A 19,247-nucleotide genomic window follows, 5' to 3' on the forward strand; every position below is an offset into this window, starting at 1 on the left:
GGGAAAAGCCGGATGGATTACAGAGAGCCCCCAAAGATCGTGGGAAGCAGCACCTCCTCAGCGGAGGAGAGTAACCACGCTTCCAGTGGAGAGGAGCTTCAGGGCTCGGAGGAGACGAGGCGGTGCCAGGACACCTTGCCTGAGCAAAGCGGGGAGGAGAGAGGTCCTCCGTTAACCACGCCCTCCTTGCACAGTAGGCTTCTGCGCAGAGAGGGGAAGCACAGACTGGGCATCAATAAACTACTCTGCTGGGGAAGGTTTAAGGACCGCCCACTCACAGATTCTGCCAGTGAATGAGCGCACCACGGAATAGTGGCGCTCTGCATGGTGAAGGTTTTTTGGCACCAGTAATGAGGCTTTACAGCCAACGAGGGAGATATTTGCCTGATTGCTCTCGAATAACCCCCCTGATATCCTTACAATGGCCAATGGGCCTTTGGCTATAATTCAGCGGGGCTCTTTTTCAGTTCTTATGTTCCTACCATCTGGGAGATGGGGTTGTGCCAACAGAAGCTCTTTGCAAGTGGCAGCTGGGTAGTCTCTGGTCCCATTTGGAGGATCTACCAGAAGCTTCAGTTCTCGTCCCAAGCTGTCCATGAGGCTCCACACATAGTCATAGTTCAACTTGCTTGATGAATAAATCAGATGCTAGCAAAATAAAAATAAAAGGAAATGAAGCAGAAGGCAAAGTCAAGCCACTTGCAGGTGATGTTTACTGTCAGGTATGGTGTCCCATGTCAATATCAATCAAACCATGTAGAAGATAATAAAGAATGGGGGTGCATGGGTTCCCTACAATAAGCTTTGTGCCACTGCAGATCATGCATAGAGGAGGTGCATGCTCTCCATCAGAGTGCAAGTTGAATCCTCCCCCAAAAAATTGAAGCCGTGAGTTATATCCAACAGTTCTACTCAAAGCAGACCCACGGAAATTAATGTATGTCGTGCCCATAAATTTCAATGGATCTGCTCTGAATAGGACTCACATGGCATATAACCCTGTCCTTGTGAAAATTGCAGTTCTTTGAATTTTGGTGTGCAGTCCTGTGCTGAACCAAAGATAAACTGTTCCAGAAGCTCTGCAAACACCATCTTGGTAGTCACGATAACCCCACAATTAATTGCTAGTTGTTTTAACAACAAGCTCATATATGTTTATATTCACTTGCTTCGATATAAGCTAATTGGATTGCTTTGATGCTATTCTTATTTGTGGGCTTGGGATGCTGGGCTCTGAGCCCAGAAAGGGGAACTATCTGTATTTGTCATCTATGCCCTCATCTGTTCAGGTGAAGTGATGGGAAGGCCTGGCCAAAGTGACGTCTGCTGCTTTGTCTATAAAGAATGTGTGCATGTTTGCTTGGGTGCAGACCAGCCATCTTCTTGCTGCGGTGTCTGTCCTTATTTTGTAAATGCTGAGAGACCTGGCAGGCTGATTTGCAGTAAGTCTAGACCTTTCTTGAACAAAGCACTAGAACTGATCACTCTTGTGTTTTCGATATGCTTCTTTGGTTTCCTGCACCAAATCACTCCCATGAGCCCTCCTTTGGGCCTCCTTTGGGCTTGCGGTTCAGAACAACTCCTCTAACTAAAAAATGCACACATATATTAGGTGAAACTATGCATAAACATGCATATATTTGTAAAAATATAAAAAATGCAATAAAGTGTTTTGCAAAAATGTGTGTATTCACATTAAAATGCTAATGAACTTTCCTGAGAGCTTCTAAAAAATAATGTCAGAAAGTGGTGCAAAAATACAGTGGTGCCCCGCAAGACGAATGCCTCGCAAGACGGAAAACCTGCTAGATGAAAGGGTTTTCTGTTTTGGAGGTGCTTCGCAAAATGAATTTCCTATGGGCTTGCTTCGCAAGACGAAAATGTCTTGCGAGTTCCTGCGATTTTTTTTCGCTCCCCACCCCCTTTTTCTAAGGCACTAAGCTGCTAATAGCCTTTTAGCAGCTAATCCGCTAATCCCTTAAGCCTTTAATAGCCGCTAGTAGCCGCTAAACCGCTAATACCGCTAATCCGCTAATGGGGTTGCTTCGCAAGACGAAAAAACCGCTAGACGAAGAGACTTGCGGAACGGATTCTTTTCGTCTTGCGAGGCACCACTGTATGGCAAACAAAACTTAAGATTGGGAAAATGAGAAAGTGGAAGAAACTGACAGGGCATAACTACCTTCAAGTCTTCCCTGGAGATGTTCAGTGAAGCACCAGGGGGTCCAGGAGCACCAGGTATGCCCTATAAGTAAGAAAGAGTATCATCAATCCTGTTTTGGAAAACCTGGTCCTCAGGCAGCTGCTTTGGTACTCCTGGAGTTTGGGAAAAAGAGGTTCCGAAATGACATGCATTACACATGCTTCTGCATTCAATATGCATGCCCTGAAACTTAACACATCCCGAGAAATGCCTGCTTGCATCTGAATGAGGAACTATCTAACTAGCACAGTACACAAATACCCAATTCACACCAATGCATAATCCAGGCATGTCCAAAGTCTGTTTCAGGGGCCTAATTTGGCCCGCTGGTTGGTTTAATCCGGTCCCTGTGGCAGTTTATTTCCTGGGGTAAAATTCTAAAAAAAACACCTCAGCAACTTCAGTCCTAAAAAACCCTCAACAACTTTGGGTTAAAATAATAAAAAAAGCTCAAGAATTTCAATCCTAAAAAAAAAGTCAACAACTTTGGACGGCCCTTTGGTCAGCCCCCACGGCCCCTCACTTCATCAAATCTGGCTCTCTTTGAAAAAAGTTTGGACACCACTGGCATAAACTGAAACACAAACTATCCTGAGAGATTTGCACTTCTCTGAATTTTGCAGTTCAGTTCTTCAACCGAACAGTATGTAGAAAAACACATATATTAGGGGGAAATGTGAAGCGTATGGGGTGTTAAGGGAGGGGTAGTACCTCTGGTAGGAGACATGTCATGGTCCTTCCGGGGTAGTTTGCCTACCTTTAGTCCCCCCCCCCCCCGCACTCAGCTCTCACCTGTGGCTCCTAGAAGCTGTCAGCATGTAACAGTAGCCACAACCTGGGAAATGCCTTCAACTGGCCAGCTAGTAAAAATAACAATGACCATTTCTTTTCTTTTCTAAAAAAAGAATGCTTGCTGTTTTTAGTACGCATGGAGGAAATCTTGCAAGTACCTGGTCTGAAAGAAAAATACAGAAAGGGCAGCCTTAACTTACAGGCAGGCCTGGTAGGCCTTTTAGTCCTGGGTCACCTTCCAAGCCTTTGAGGCCCTGGTGAAAACAAGAGAGAAGAGACAACGAAATAACCACTGAGATTTGGATGGTACTTGACTCACAAGGTGGGGCAGGCAGGGTGGGAGGCTGCCCCCCTTACCTTTTGCAGTGCCCTCCATTGATTTTGGAAATAGGGTGGGGGCGTGTTTTGAGGTGGGTGTTGATCTCAGGGAAGGCAAGGGCAGAAGACCAGGGAAGGCTCAGCCTGCGCTATAGGAGAGCAGAGCTTGGATGTTGCTTCAGCAAGCACCAGATCGAAAGTGAGCCCTGCTGCTAGCCCTATCCTGCCATGTCTAGCCCTGACCAGACATTGAGTGCTCTGGGGAAGAACCAGATACTCTACTGTTTGAGGACTTGGGGGAGCAGGCAAGGGCCCCCTGAATCAAATGCAGAGGATCCCCTTGTGGGGAAGAGCCTCCTGGGATTGTCAGAGGAGGAGGTGGACCTGCCCCTCAAGTCCCCAAGAGGGCTGGTGCCAAAAGCTTGCTGTGCAGGTTGAAAAGCAAGCAGCGCAGCTAGGACCCCTGCAGCAGCTCCCTGCCTTTGAAGCTACCACTGCGGTGCAGGGAGTAAGAAACCAGAGATTTGCTGTCAAGAGCCCCTGGCTTGAGATGTCTAAAGGGATAGGCAGGCAGGATTCACATCAATGCCAGTCGTTCTTGGGTAGCTGCCAGGGCTCAAGCATCTTAAACCCAGTCTGGCAACCCTCACCCCCTACCCCTACCTGCATCAGGCAGTTGGGGTTAGGAGCCTTTGGTCATTTGGTGTTGCTACTGTTCACTATGTCCTGGGAGACCAAGGTTCAAATCTTCACTTGGGTCATGAACCTCACTGGGTGACCTTGTGCCAGTCACTGCCTTTCAGCTAGTGGGAGGGGAGGTTAAACCATGTATGCAACCTTCTGCTCCTTGTAATAGATGTGGGATATAAATGGGAGGAATAAATAAACAAATAGATAAATTTCTCATGACATCCTGGAGCCCATGATATGCTGGGGTGGGGTGGGGGTTGCTACACAATATTCCAGTGCAAGACTACCTCAGGTACCACTGTGGGGGAACATAAAATGGCAACTGGGGTCTGTTGATGTAGGTGGAGGTGGTGGTGGGGGCTCTCACTGCTTCGGGGCCCTCTCAAATCCAGAAATGGGCAAGAGCTTTGCATAAATTGTTGGAGTGCACCAGCTGATGTGCTTAACTGTGAAATCATGGGAGGTGGTGGCATTGAGGACTGCAAGTGTGCATATAAAGAGAATTGGGTACAGCAACGGCAGTGGGGCAGTGTGCAGGAGGGACGTGGGGGTTAGGATTACTTACTTTTTGTCCAGATGTGCCCTGGGAAGAGGAAAAACAAAGACAATACTAGTGGGGAACAATACTTTTGTCCAAAAGAGGTCCCCCACCCCTAAAATAACAGTTGTTGGAAAATAATCCTAGGAGATAAACTGAACTAGCTATTGCGTTTTGGTTTTGGTAAAAGGATGAACGTGATGAATGCAAACTAAGTCTCTCCTTTTTGGATGTGTTGAATTAAAGCTAGTTCCTTTTTTAAAATGAGTTTTTCAAGTTCTGGATGCCAGGGATTGAGTTTGAGACCTCTGACATGCAAAGCACATGTTGTGCCACTGAGCTATAGTGGTTCACTGAAGTGTGTGGGGGAAGGCCTTGTGGACCCTCCCCTATAACTAGCAAAACCAGCGAATGATGCAGATTTGTAACTTCTGCATGCTTTATACAGATGGCAGAATATAATAGTTCCCAACAGGGGTAGAAAAATATTGCCTATGTGCAGAATTCTGAATTTATTTAATTTTCCTAATGTGTAAGTAATACATGTCCCATTAAGTCCCTGAAACAAAGAAGCAAAGCCCAGCAAATTTATTGCTATGCAGTTCGAAAAAGGAGGAGGGGAGCTTACTGGAATGCCAGGGTGTCCAGCAGATCCCCAGGTACCACGTGGGCCAACAACACCCTGAAAATGAAGGAGAGAGTGTTACCAAGGCAACTTGGGCCTGTGTGAAAGCATCTATTTATCTATAATAAACTTATATATTTAAAGACCTCTTAATACCAGAGCAGTGGACAAAGAAAGATAACAAGTACTATACACATCTTGAACCGACTTGGGCCGTATTCTGTGGGTGCCCAGAAGCATGCGTGGCATGACATCATGATGTGACGTGACATGCACAGCTTGGTCTCTGTCCTCCGCTGCCACCTCCCAGTGCTGCGGCAGGGCTGGAACCTCTGCCTCTGCTGCAGAGCCTCTGTTGGGCCCACTGTGGCCGTAGATGCACCCCAGAAGCACATCTGCGGCCACAGTGGGCCCCAACAGAGGCCCAGTTGCCACAGCGCCATAGGAAAGTTGGACTTGAGGCAGCAGGCATCAGTGGCTGGGCACCCACATTGAAAATTTTGTGGGTGCACAGGCACCCCTGGAATTGGCACCAGTACACCTTTTTGCGCAGGCTTTCCCTGACACAGAAGATGGGGTTCTGTCCCCCCCCCCAATTATTTGTTTCAGTTCTCTGAGTTTCTGTTCTTATAACAGTTTTACTGTTTTTATCATCGTGTTTTACCTGCTCCCCTTTTGGTCCTGGCCTCCCAGGAACGCCCATGGGACCTCGCTTACCCTGAAAGAGAGAAAAAGTAATCACTGAGGACTAGGCCCTTTTTATGTTCAAACTGCTTTTCGCCAATCTTGAAACCTTCACAAACATGGTATGAGCAGCAACAGATTCTCATTGTTGTTTTGTTGTTGTTTAGTCGTTTAGTCGTGTCTGACTCTTCGTGACCCCATGGACCAGAGCACGCCAGGCACTCCTGTCTTCACTGCCTCCCGCAGTTTGGTCAAACCCATGCTGGTAGCTTCGAGAACACTGTCCAACTATCTCGCCCTCTGTCGTCCCCTTCTCCTTGTGCCCTCCATCTTTCCCAAGGGAGTCTTCTCTTCTCATGAGGTGGCCAAAGTATTGGAGCCTCAGCTTCAGGATCTGTCCTTCCAGTGAGCACTCAGGGCTGATTTCCTTAAGAATGGATAGGTTTGATCTTCTTGCAGTCCATGGGACTCTCAAGAGTCTCCTCCAGCACCATAACTCAAAAGCATCAATTCCTCGGCAATCAGCCTTCTTTATGGTCCAGCTCTCGCTTCCATACATCACTACTGGGAAAACTATAGTTTTAACTATACAGACCTTTGTTGGCAAGGTGATGTCTCTGCTTTTTGAGACGCTGTCTAGGTTTGTCATTGCTACAGATTCTCATACATACCTTAAAACCAATATCCCCCGGGGGACCAAGGTAGCCCATCATGCCTTTGATGCCCTACAGAAGGATGCCCAAGAAATGGGAAAGGATTAATGATTCTCAGCGATGTAAAAATCAGTCAGTTACATTAACCTGTGTTACAACAGCCACTCAAATAGTAGCGAACGCAATGCCTTCCAATGCAATGCCTTTTCCAGAATGGTCAATAGTTACAGAAGCTGCAGTTCACTATAGAAGGAACAATCTTGGCTACTCTTGTCTTATGCTGTCAATTGTGAATGCAAGTTTAGCTGGTACATTAGCAAGCTGGTAGTATCAAGCTGAGACAGTAGCAATCAGCACCTACTTTTTCTCCTTTGGGCCCCTTGACTCCCTTGCTCCCCCTGAGCCCAGGAACACCCTGTGAATGGAAAAGACAAATAACACAATTATTTATAGTGCTTCATGGTTAGTTACTTCCAGGGTGTCCACACCTGGCAGATGAATTTCCCCCCAAGCCAACCATACAACTGTAAAACACCTCACACATATGTGCTAACTTCCTGGGGCCCCATGAAGTGGCCCAGCTGGCACTCATGTCTCCACAAGATGTCCAGAAAGTGGAAACATGAGAACAGGGCCTTTTCTGCAGTGGCTCCCTGTTTGTGGAAAGCTATCCCCAGAAAGGCCTTCTCTCCCAGGCCTTTGGTGAATTAAATGATATATGGCTTTTTAAACTCTATTAATATGCTTCATTATTTATTATTAAGCTGCTATGCATTTTTGTGTTTTTCTATTGTGAACTGCCCTGTGATCCTCAGATGAAGGGTAGTATCAAAATTTAATAAATAAAAACAAAACGTAATTGGGCCATGCGTTGGTAAGTTCAAAACCCGATGCCCTTGTTGAAGATTGGGAAGCTACAGCATGAATGCATCAGAAATGGATAGAGCTCTAATATTAACTTCCCTTCACAGTCACACTGCACCACAAACTCAACAAACTCAATGAAAAACATGGAGGAGGAGCCCAGCAAACATAGTCCTGCCTTGGAATCTGTTTCTTAGGCTGCAACCCAGATACACTGAATGCAACATAGCTTACCTCTGACTGCATACCTAGGATTGCATTGTTGGTGCAAAAATAACTTTGGCAGAGCAGGGAGGAAAAGTTATAAGAACCTGCAATTATTATTTTTGTTTTCAGAGGAAAAAAACTTCCAAACTAAGAGCAAGGTTTCAAGCCAAGCTGTCTTCTAAGCAGAGCATCCTGGATGACACATCTTTATTAAGGAAAAATTACACCAGTCTATCCTTGCACTTGTTGTGCCGCTGAACATCTATACTACTAGGGAACTCATGTGCTATGACCGCTTTGCAGCCCAAAGGAGGCTAGCGAGAAACAAGAGGGAAGTATCCACACACAGGCAAATGACCGGTTGATGCATGTGGTCATGGCAACCCGGACGTGTCGGGAAAGGGGATGGAACATGGTGGAATGGGGGTGGGGGCATAATGGGGCAGAGCAGACATGCATGCTCCACTGTTGTATGCAATGACCCAGAACGCAACCCCCACACAAATCAGGGGTCGCCTGTATCCAGGGGGAAACCCGAAGTTTGTAGAAACTGTCTCTCTCTATATATATGGGGGAAAAACTCTAAGGGCAGCAACTGGTTTATTAGGGTTAATGGGACATTGCCCTACCAACCACAGTCTGCCCTCAGTCAGGCTCCACCTGCCTGTGTTTCTGCTTACAATAGGAGCAGGGAGTGTCACTGAACACCAACTTGTTCATTAATCTCATTGTTGTGCTTTATACAACTCAGCTGAGAGGGCTGTCATGGGGCTCTGGACCTACCTGTCCTCGGTCCTGCCATCACCTGTCACTGATCTCCCTACCAATCCCAATGGGCTCGGCTCTAAGGGGGCAACCCCTTGAGGGCTGAGCATGCTCATTGACCATGGAAAGCTGTAGCTGTGTGTGTGCATGCATGAATGAAAGAAGCCAAGGAGAAGGAGGAATGGAATGGAGTATCTTGGAGGTGGGAATGTAAGAAAGTAAAAAACTTCTGGGAAATGATATATAATGAGATGAAAAAGATGTTGAAATATACATTCTTAAAAAAAACCAGAAGCATTTTTACTTGGTATTATAGGCCAAGACATTAATAGACAAGATGTCAAACTGTTTTTATATGCAACAACAGCAGCAAGAGTATTGTTAGCCCTGAAATGGAAGCAAAAAAAAATTCTGACGAAAGAAGAATGGCAGACGAAATTAATGGACTATGCAGAATTGAAGAAAATGACGGGAAGGATTCTAAACCTGCGGGACCAGAGATTTACAGAAGATTGGAAGAAGTATATGAATTAGTTGAAGAGCAACTGTAATCCACAAATTACGCTAGTAGGACTATAAGACGTTTTGTAAGGAGAAATATATGAAGTGTTACAAAGTAGGAAAAGATAGAGATATTGGCTATGAGTTTGAAATGTAATAGGGAAAATAAGAAATGCATACTAAGAGATTAGGTGGGAAAATTTTCAGACAGGACTGATGGAAGTCAAAAAATTGAATAAGATGTAAAAGTATGTTTAATTACTGTTGAAAATGGAATGTTAATAAACTAATTAAAATTTATATATAAAAAATACATAATTAAAAAAAAGGAATGGAGTATCTTGGAAGAAAGCATGGCCAGCTGGTAGAATCCCTGAGCAGGAGTACCCCAACTGTTGCAACATGCTACAAATATTGCAGTTTTTTTAATCTTTTGCCAGTGGGTATCTGGTGTAAGAGGCCGGTGTGGCGTAGTGGTTAGTGTGTCAGACTAGGACCTGGGAGACCAGGGTTCAAATCGCCACTTGGCCATGAAGCTCACTGGGTTATCTTGGGCCAGTCACTGCCTCTTAGCCTAACCTGCCTCACAGAGTTGTTGTAGGGGCTGAATGAGAGTGAGAACCATGTGAACCACCTTGACTTCCTTGGAGAAAAAGCTGGGCTACAAAGACAAATGTGTCCCAGGAAGGCTGTTAGTGCCTCTCTGTTACCTCTAGACTTCTGAACTTATGCATAACTTAATTGTAATGAGCCACCCTTGTGATCAATACTTACATAAGGGCCTTGGGGTCCCCGGGGACCACGGAGACCATGTTCACCTTGAGAGCCCTGGAAGGGAGGAAATAGGGAAAGGAGGGGGAAATGGCTATAACTATTTGCTTAAGCCCAGCAGCAGCCCCCTCTCTGGCTATTCCACCATCCTTCCCCAACTTGACACCCTCTTGTTATTTGGGGTCAATGGTCAGATGTGAACAGAATTACAGTTTAAAACATATAGAAAATACCACGTTGGGAAAGACTGTCATTAAGGCACCAGAGGATGTGGAAGAGGACCCACAACTGGGTTGCAGCTAGACCTAAGATGGGTCACATTAGTGTCACGGCCACCACAGATATTCTTACATATCACCCATCCAACCATTGAAGTAAACACTGGGTGTAAAAGTGAATAATGACTATCTCAGAAGAATAAAGATGACAAGAGCCAGCCGTAATCAATAATTATTAAGAGTACAAAGCGTTTTGCCTACCTTGGGGCCTTTGGAGCCTCTTGGAGGTCTGGGTCCAGCTTTACCACGCTTGCCCTGATGGTGGTGGGGTAAACAGGGAAACAGAAAAGAGGTGGGTTGCCAAAGCTCAAGGTCTAACCCTGAGTTTCAGGGTTTCAGTTTTAACAATAAAAACATCAGCAACAAAAACACAAATAAGCATGATTTCAAATTCACTACAGACTGAATTTCCTTGGGGAAACCCATGTGATTTTAACGTATGACCAGAGAATATCTGGCAGTGGAAGAAACCAAGGATAAAGTATAATTTGTTAATAGATACTAAGGAAAGAGGTGGCTTCTCCTTGCCACATTTGAGGTTATATTATGAGGTGTCCTGTCTTTGCTGGCTGCAGGAGTGGATTGACTTAAAAAATGTGGATATTCTGAACTTGGAAGGTCACGATAATAGATTTGGTTGGCATGCATATCTATGGTATGAAAAGACAAATGTGCATAAAGGTTTCCTAAACCACTTGGTGAGAAAATCGAATTACGTGGTGTGGGAGAAATATTAAAATTTATCGGAACAGAAAACACCTTGGTGGCTCTCCCCATTGAATATCTGTGAAAAAACTTAATGCAGAAAGTGAGTGGGCAACTTATAAAGAGTTGCTATTTAAAGAAGAACAATTGAAAATAAAAAAAATGAGAATGTAAGACATCTGGTGACTGACTGGCTGCAACAGAGGCCCCTTGGAACATGTGTACTCTGTATCCACGGGGCCTCTTTTAAAGGACTCACCCTGTATATCCATGGTAGAGCATTGCTTTGCATGCAGAATATTCCAGGTTCAAACCCCAGCATCTCCAGGTAAAAGGTAAAGGGACCCCTGACCATTAGATCCAGTCATGACCGACTCTGGGGTTGCGACGCTCATCTCGCTTTCTTGGCCACCGAGGGAGCCGGCGTACAGGTCATGTGGCCAGCATGACTAAGCCGCTTCTGGTGAACCAGAGCAGCACACGGAAATGCCGTTTACCTTCCCGCCAGAACGGTACCTATTTATCTACTTGCACTTTGATGTGCTTTTGAACTGCTAGGTTGGCAGGAGCAGGGACCGAGCAACGGGAGCTCACCCCGTTGCAGGGATTCAAACTGCTGACCTTCTGATCGGCAAGTCCTAGGCTCTGTGATTTAACCCACAGCGTCAGCCGCGTCCCGCATCTCCAGGTAGGGTTGGGTAAAACTCCCTGCCTGATCTCCTGGAGAGTGGCTGCCAGTCGGTGTAAACAGTAATGTGGCAGATAGACTAATGGCCTAACTCCATATAAAGGCAGCTTCTGCTGCCGAGTTTATATAGGCCTAGCAACCTCTTCTGCAAAAGCAGGAGCTACAGTGTGAGTTCTTACCTTTCTGCCTGGATTGCCAGGGAACCCGGGATGCCCATCATATCCACGCTGCCCCTAAGGGAAGAGATGGAGAGAAAAGAGAGATGGAGGCAAAAAGTGAAGGCAGACTACTCCAGACACAATTTTAAAACCAGGTTTAATTCAACATGTGCACACCCTTTCACCGTGCCAAGCTTTGGGAAGGAAAAACCTGTTCTGCAGCTCATAAAAAAGAGTAGTTGATACATCATTTGATTCCATTCTCCCCTCGCCTTTGATACCCAGTGTAGGTATTTTCAAGACCCGCCCCATTTTTTGTGATTGAAATTTTTTTCAATCGCAAGTTTTAAAAACTGCCTTTAATGTTGCATTTTAAAATTGCTGCAACTTGCCCTTAGTACCTTAAGGTGAACTGAAGGTAATACATATTAATAGTAATGATAACAACAACAAAAACAGCTTCTCATAAATTACTTCAAACCAATTTCACAGGAAAAGCATCAACAGTAAAAAGTTAAAAGCAATCCCATAGTGTGCCTGGTTTCAATTATTTTACATTTTTTCTTATCTTTTGCATTTTCTGTAATTTTAATGTGTTTTCTTTTGTATTCATTTGTACAATGCTTTGGTGGGGCTTTGGGCAAAAAAAGCATTACACACATAAAGCAATGAATGTATGTCTACAATTAAAACCAAATTGGCAAAAACAATTTCAGATCAATACAGATAAAAGTGTGGTGAGGGGAATAAAATCTGAGAGGAGAAAAGTTAGTGGTAGGTGGCACTGATTCAATGCTTATGATATTTTATTCTCTTGCTAATTATGCTGTTTTAAATGTGCATTTAATATTTGATTTCTTTTATTAATGTTTTCTTTTGAAAAGATTAAGATTCTTTTGGTTAACTCTTCTGTATTAAATATGAATTCTGTAGTCGACCTTTTGAATTCTGTAGTTTTATTTTGAAATATTTGAGATAATTTTTTAGTTTTCTGTTAATTACATTGCGTTGAATGTACACTTTGATTTTCAGTAATATTCTATTCAGGATTGCTTTATTTGATGTTTCAATGTGTTGTAAACTGCTTTTAGATTCCCCCCCCCTTAAATATATAAAGCAGTGTAGAAATGAAATAAACAACAATAATTTAGTGGTGCTGGGGGGGATGTCCACCCCCAAAACCAATTTTATGACACATTACACTTTTTAAACCTGAGAAGATGGTGGCAGAGAAAGTGGGCTTAAGCCCCCACCACTACAACTGCAGGAGTTTGTCTACACTTGTCTATAACTGCGGGCTTGTCTACACTTGCCCTGGTGCTTTCCCCCAGGGACACCCACTGTTTACCGCTGAATCAGAGAAAACACCAGTCGGGTTTTCTCCAGATTAACGTTTGCTCTGATTCAGCACTAAAGAATGGATTTTCCAGGGGAAAGCAGCAGAGCGAAGGCAAAACTTCTCAGACACATGCCTAGACAAGTAAAAGGCAAAAGATTTATATGATCTGAGGTGAAACCAGTTGAAAACCCCAAACTACATAAAATATATATGGATCTCTAAGGGGAGACTGTTCCATAACGACAGAGAACACCCTTTTTTCTGATTGATGCCAGATGAATCAATTGTAGGTGCTTTGTTTTCTATCGCAGTGTTTTTCATCATGGCTTTGATGGTGAACCCATTGCTGAGCTGCTTCCTGGTTATTTTTGCTTGTCTCAGGGCACGGGAGAAGTAGAAGTGTAGACAAGCCCTGAGACAAGGGTGTTCTCTGTTGTTATGGACCAGTCTCCCCTTAGAGATCCATATATATATTATGTAGTTTTATGGTTGTATTGCTTTACATTGTAGTGGTGTACAAATCAGTCAGTCTGTCAAGTCAGATAGTCAACCAAATAAAATAAAAAATGGTAGGGAAAAAATACCTTTTCTCCTTTATGGCCTTTCTGACCAGCTGGACCTGGTAGACCTAGAGGCCCCTGAAATACACATATAAAGAAAGAGAATCTGGGGTTAGCACAAACCCTTTATCACTTTTCCCTTTATTTCTCTCTCCCCTGCCTCAGTTGGTACTGAGAACTGCAGGAAGGAAGAGTTGATCTTTCTTCTTACCGTGAGTTTTTGTTCACCTACAGCATTTGGTTTTCTTGCCACCAAGTTGGTAAGCGCTATCAACCTTTTTTGGGGGGTGGGGGGTGTCCCATTTCAACTTGGGAGGTAGGGTTTGCAGAGATTCCACCTCACCTTGTATAAGGTAAAAAAACACCTGAGGCTGGTGCTCACTGGGAACTGATAGGCAGGCCAACAGCGGAACCAGAGCAAATGACAGGTGGAGCCAGAGCCAATACAAGGCATAGTCAGCTAATTCCAGTTCCATCCCCTTCTTCTTCCCTGATGAGTTCTACAAGGGCATCACTGAGGCTGAGAAGGGGGAGGAAGCTGACAGCCAAGCCTGTCCCTTGGCTGGTTCTTAAGTGAAAAGGTAGAGAAGGTGGGTAGGGGCTGGAGGAGGCCACACTGAGCTTGGAGGGACAGTGCTGCACTCATCCCTAGTGGAACAACCTTCACTGCCCCAAACACCCAAAAGCACCCTGGTTTGACTGGGGGTTCATGCAAAGTGTATGCACACCTCTAATAAGCATGATATATCAAGGCAGGGCGGGGGGTACAGAGCCACAGGAAAGCATATAGTTTCAGCAAATATATTGGAATTCTTTTGCAGTATGTAACTCATTTTCTTAGGGTGAATCAGAATTCTGGAGGGGAGGGGTCCTTGGAATATGTTGAGACTATGGCGATTGACTTAGATTCTAATACATGGTACTCCACCTGTTTGCCTGATCCCCCTTCCTGTCCCAGATCTCCTTTCTTGCCTGGGGGCCCCTGAAAGAAAGAAAGAAAGAAAGAAAGAGAAAGAAAAAGAGTAATACAAGAACTGTAAGTTTATTCAATGAATCAGTGAATCAACTAAAAACATTTAGCTTGCCTAAAACAGAGATCCACAGGTTCCCATCTTCAGATGTTGCTTCTAGAGGGTCACAGGTTAGGAAGATAGGAAGCTGCCTTATACTGAGTCAAATCCATTGGTCCATGTAGCTTAGGATTGTCTACACTGGCTGGCAGCAGCTATCCAGGGTTTCAGATTGTCTTTTCCAGCCCCACCTGGAGTTGTTGGGGGCAATGCAGGTGTTCTAAAGCCTACCCTTTATCCTGAATGCCCACTGGTGTATCAGAATGTATCGCTAATTAATCCAGTCTTCTATTTGAATACACACATGTATTCAGAGATATCTGTCCTATATGCAATCCCTCCCCACCGATCCCCTAAATGAATAGAAAAAGCAGTAAGGAGAACCGACTCACATCGAGACCAACTAGCCCTGCTGCTCCAGTTTTACCAGGGGGACCACAATCACCCTAAAAATCCAAGGGAGAGAAAACAAACATGTTCAGTTGTAAAATTACAAGCGGAGTGTGCAACTATTATATCTTGCCAGTAGCATAGCTAGCCAGGGGCAGGGGGGGTGGGAGGTAGGGAGTCTGCACTGGGCAGGGAGGCATAGGGCGCCATGGGGGGTCTGTAGTGCACACTGTGGCTGCTGTGCATTAGGGGGAGGGATTCTGGGTGGCGTGGTGGTTGTTGGGCGTTTTGGGCACTGGGGGGAGCCACTTTCCGTCCCTGAAATCGGCAGCTATGGAATTTTGGTGGCTGCCCTAAAAACAGCTCATATGACAGCAGAGGTTACTACGTGGCTGTATCTTGCCTTCTGCCTGCAGTTAAAAGATGTACAGCCCCATCTATATCTGCTCTACCTCATTCCACTGCATGAGTAGACCAGGCCATGCAGAACAGATCTGTGGGTACTAACTATGATAGCTATGTTCTACCTCCCCTGTCAGAGGCATTATGCCTCTTGTGACCTGCTGCTGGGAAATGCAAGTAGGGAAAGGTGCTGTTGTGCTTAAGTCCTGCAGGTTCCATCTGGACATCTGGTTGGCCATTGTGAGAACAGGATGCTGGACTAGATGAGCCTTTAGCCTGATCCAGCTGCGCCCTTTTTATGTGCTTATGTTCTTATGCTCTTCAGATCTATGATACGATAAAGTAGATACAGTTTTCTTTGTGCAATACACGCTTTTCATGGAAAAGGTTCAGCCCTTAAAAGCAATTGAATGCACCTGAGCACCTAGCTCCACCTGAGCATCAAGCTCCCCATATCTTCTGACGCACAGGCAGGTCTGAACCTTGATGTTTCTCTTTTTATGCATGAGCTACTGCCAAAATATAGCCCTAAGAATTGCTCAAAGGGGTTTGTGAGCTCAAAGTGAGATCATTGCTACATATTGCATATTGAACTTCCCCAAAGCAGAGAAAATTAAGGGCAGTGCTGAAGGGTTTAAGGCATTATCTTCTTTTTTAGATGAGAGAGCATAAGAGACCTAGGTTGTAACATCAGTTTTATTTATACAAGCAGAGCAAAGTGGAATCAAAGAGGCTCTTCCTACTGCAGGTAAATCTGCCATTGGGATTCCCAGAGGGTGGCTGTCTCCCCTTATGCATCCTCCGTTTTAGTTATATCATACAAAGACAGTGCAGTCTCTGCCTTCTGCCTGTCTATTTCGGAGTCCAAAATCAAATGGCAAACTTCTTCCTAAAGTGCTTTTTCTGGCAACATCCAACCTGCAGTGTCATCTCCCAAAGGCTGGAGAGAGATTCTCTGATATCAAGGACATTACAATTCTTTTGCTTAAGAGACTAAGCATTTACCAGTTTCCCACTCAAAGTGAAAGGTCCATACACTGTAATCAAGACGGCAAGACTCAACAACATCATCAGCTAAGAGCTAGGTCTTACCTTTGGACCAGGCTCTCCTTTCCCACCTATATCTCCTTTTGATCCTTCCCGACCATCAAAACCCTGGGGACCTTGAACACCCTTAGTACCCACAGGGCCTGCTGCACCCTAGAGAATGCAAATGAGAGAGACAGCACAATTTTTTACATTTCTTTTTGAAACTGCCAATATGCTGTGCATAGAAAGAGCTGCAAGAAGAGATGGTCCCCCATCCCAGCAGCATGGTGGGAAATGTAGTTTTTCTAGCATTCTTTTCTCTTATTTCCACTCCAACAAAAACAAAACAAGAATATCAAGCAACTGCTTTATTTATTCTCAATTGCTGCCAGTTGCTTTGGTGGAACATCTAGAGTTTGTGTGAATGTGCGTACACATGCATGAGCATGTGTGTACACATGCACACACTCACTGGAGCTGAAGCCCAACAACATCTAATGCATGGGGGAGGAGTACAGGTTCCCCAACCCTGCTAGATAAGCTCTTTATTTGAGCAGCTTCGCTGCTGAAGCAGCAGCTCCTGAGCTCTGCCTTCCTGAACCATAATAATAGACAAGTACTTACAGAAGAACCTGGCTTGCCCTGATCTCCCTTCCTCCCTTCGTCTCCTGGGAAGCCCTGAAATAAAGAAATAGCAGCAACACTTTTATTCACAGTCATATTTTATTTATGCAATGCTTGCATGTTCAAAATGTTTCAGCGACTTTTATTTTGTTAAAATGATTATGAAGAACCATATAAGGTAGGTCAGGATTCTTATCCACATTTTGCTAACATTTTGTGTGTGTATGTGGCTGAGTATAACCAACATAAAGGTAAAGGTAAAGGGACCCCTGACCATTAAGTCCAGTCATGGCCGACTCTGGGGTTGCGGCGCTCATCTGGCTTTATTGGCCGAGGGAGCCGGTGTACAGCTTCCGGGTCATGTGGCCAGCATGACTAAGCCGCTTCTGGTGAACCAGAGCAGCGCATGGAAACGCCATTTACCATCCCGCTGCAGTGGTACCTATTTATCTACTTGCACTTGACGTGCTTTCGAACTGCCAGGTTGGCAGGAGCAGGGACCGAGCAATGGGAGCTCACCTGTCATGAGGATTCAAACCGCCGACCTTCTGATTGGCAAGTCCTAGGCTCTGTGGTTTAACCCACAGCGCCACCCACATCCCTTTAACCAACATGCCTAAGTCTAATTAAGGCAAGACAGGGTTAATACTATAAGCTGTCCTATCAGGTTTAGCTACATCCACTTCCCTTCCATTGGGAGGAAATGGGTAATCAAGCCTATTGTTCTCCCCCAGTCTACCTAAGAAGCTCAGTGTGCAGGGGAGGACTGAGCTGATTGTGCCAAGCTCAAACCACATGGCTCTCATGAGCCATTTGTTACTATACCAATAATTTAAGAACTTGCACCACTTTGGAACTAAACTAAACTAAGTTTTACTGCCTGTGCAACCTTTCTGACTGATGTATGGAGAGGCACAAGAAGCTGAACTTTGGAGAATTGTAAGTAAACCATTGTAACTTAATAAATGTATGGTCTTTTCCTATGGTGGGGGAAGAGGAGATTATTTTGGAACTCACTTGGAAATATATATTTTAAAGGTCTAACAGCATATTTGTTGTTGTTTAGTCGTTTAGTCGTGTCCGACTCTTCGTGACCCCATGGACCAGAGCATGCCAGGCACTCCTGTCTTCCACCGCCTCCCGCAGTTTGGTCAGACTCATGCTTACATTGTGTTTTTATGTTGCAAACCACCCTGAGATCTATGTATAAACAGGACGGTATACACATTTAATAAATAATAATAATAGACAGCACCTGGTTCTCCAGATCTTTATGAGGGCAACATGATCCAGCTATACATCTGATTTACACAACTTTTTGCAAGCAATATTGTTTTACAGAATGCACTGTTGTAGGCTATTTCCCCAGTACATGCATTTTTATTTTTTCTTTAAATTTTCTTTATACTTATCAGCTATATACATTTCACTGATTTTACAATCATTTTGACATTTTAAAACTTGACTTCCTTCCCCCTCTTTTTGCGGTTCCTTAAATTTATTTTTAATATCTTCTGCATATCCAAATTAACTAAACTTACTCAGTTATTTCTCTTCTTTAAATATATACTCTTATGTAGCTGCAGGTTATTACTATAATCCTGACAGTGTTTCTATGTGTCTGTAAATATTCAATAAAGCATTTCCATTCTTTTATAGAAAGTATGTTATCTTGATTTCTTATTCTTCCAGTATGTGCAGTTCATGCAGGCTTTCCTCTAATATGTCTAGTTTTGCACACATTTATTTTAGTAGCAAAAAAACTTGAGAAGTGTGAATTTTGAAGGATGGCTGTGTTTTGATTTGCATATCATTCCAGTAAATGCAAATCTGATAGCATCCTATTAAATTGTGAATGTTACTATTATTATTATTATTAAAGTTCTATACCGCCCTTCGTCCGAAGATCTCAGGGAGGTTTACAGTATCAAAACACCTACTGATGGTATTCCAGACCTATCATTATGAGGGGAGTGTGATCCACCTATACATATTACAGTGGTGCCTCACAAGACGAAAAGAATCCGTTCCGCGAGTCTCTTCGTCTTGCGGTTTTTTCGTCTTGCGAAGTAAGCCCATTAGCGGATTAGCGCTATTAGCGCTATTAGCGGTTTAGCGGCTATTAGCGGATATTAAAGGCTTAAGGGATTAGCAGATTAGCTGCTAAAAGGCTATTAGCGGCTATTAAAGGCTTAAGGGATTAGCGGATTAGCTGCTAAAAGGCTATTAGCGGCTTAGATCAGCTGATAAGCGGCTTAAATCAGCTGTTAAGCGGCTTAGCGATCAGCTGTTAAGCGGCTTAGGGGCTTGGGAAAAAGGGGGGAGGGAAAAAAACAACCAGGAATCGCAAGACATTTTCATCTTGCGAAGCAAGCCCGTAGCAAATTCGTTTT

The 19,247-nt window shown here is 44.3% G+C and overlaps 2 protein-coding genes across 2 annotated transcripts in view; one reads left to right on the top strand and one right to left on the bottom strand.

The window, feature by feature from the left end:
• The window catches only part of SLC31A2 (solute carrier family 31 member 2), a 526,804-nt gene that overhangs the window by 135,078 nt on the left and 372,479 nt on the right, over positions 1-19,247 (top strand). The gene's annotated exons all lie outside the window — the stretch shown is intronic.
• LOC310669227 (uncharacterized protein) overlaps positions 1-19,247 on the bottom strand; it is a 142,906-nt gene that overhangs the window by 6,299 nt on the left and 117,360 nt on the right. Inside the window, exons 49-63 of the mRNA XM_083422836.1 lie at positions 16,855-16,908; positions 16,294-16,401; positions 14,802-14,855; positions 14,268-14,321; positions 13,364-13,417; positions 11,462-11,515; positions 10,091-10,144; positions 9,615-9,668; positions 6,865-6,918; positions 6,522-6,575; positions 5,831-5,884; positions 5,170-5,223; positions 3,196-3,249; positions 2,183-2,245; positions 483-648 (exon numbers count right to left, since the gene is read on the bottom strand). Coding sequence (XP_083278962.1) covers positions 483-648; positions 2,183-2,245; positions 3,196-3,249; positions 5,170-5,223; positions 5,831-5,884; positions 6,522-6,575; positions 6,865-6,918; positions 9,615-9,668; positions 10,091-10,144; positions 11,462-11,515; positions 13,364-13,417; positions 14,268-14,321; positions 14,802-14,855; positions 16,294-16,401; positions 16,855-16,908 — 985 coding nt within the window. The remainder of the gene's footprint in view (positions 1-482; positions 649-2,182; positions 2,246-3,195; positions 3,250-5,169; positions 5,224-5,830; positions 5,885-6,521; positions 6,576-6,864; positions 6,919-9,614; positions 9,669-10,090; positions 10,145-11,461; positions 11,516-13,363; positions 13,418-14,267; positions 14,322-14,801; positions 14,856-16,293; positions 16,402-16,854; positions 16,909-19,247) is intronic.

Source organism: Podarcis tiliguerta (genome assembly GCF_965153285.1).
Source record: "Podarcis tiliguerta genome assembly, chromosome: Z".
In the NCBI taxonomy this organism is placed as follows: domain Eukaryota; kingdom Metazoa; phylum Chordata; class Lepidosauria; order Squamata; family Lacertidae; genus Podarcis; species Podarcis tiliguerta.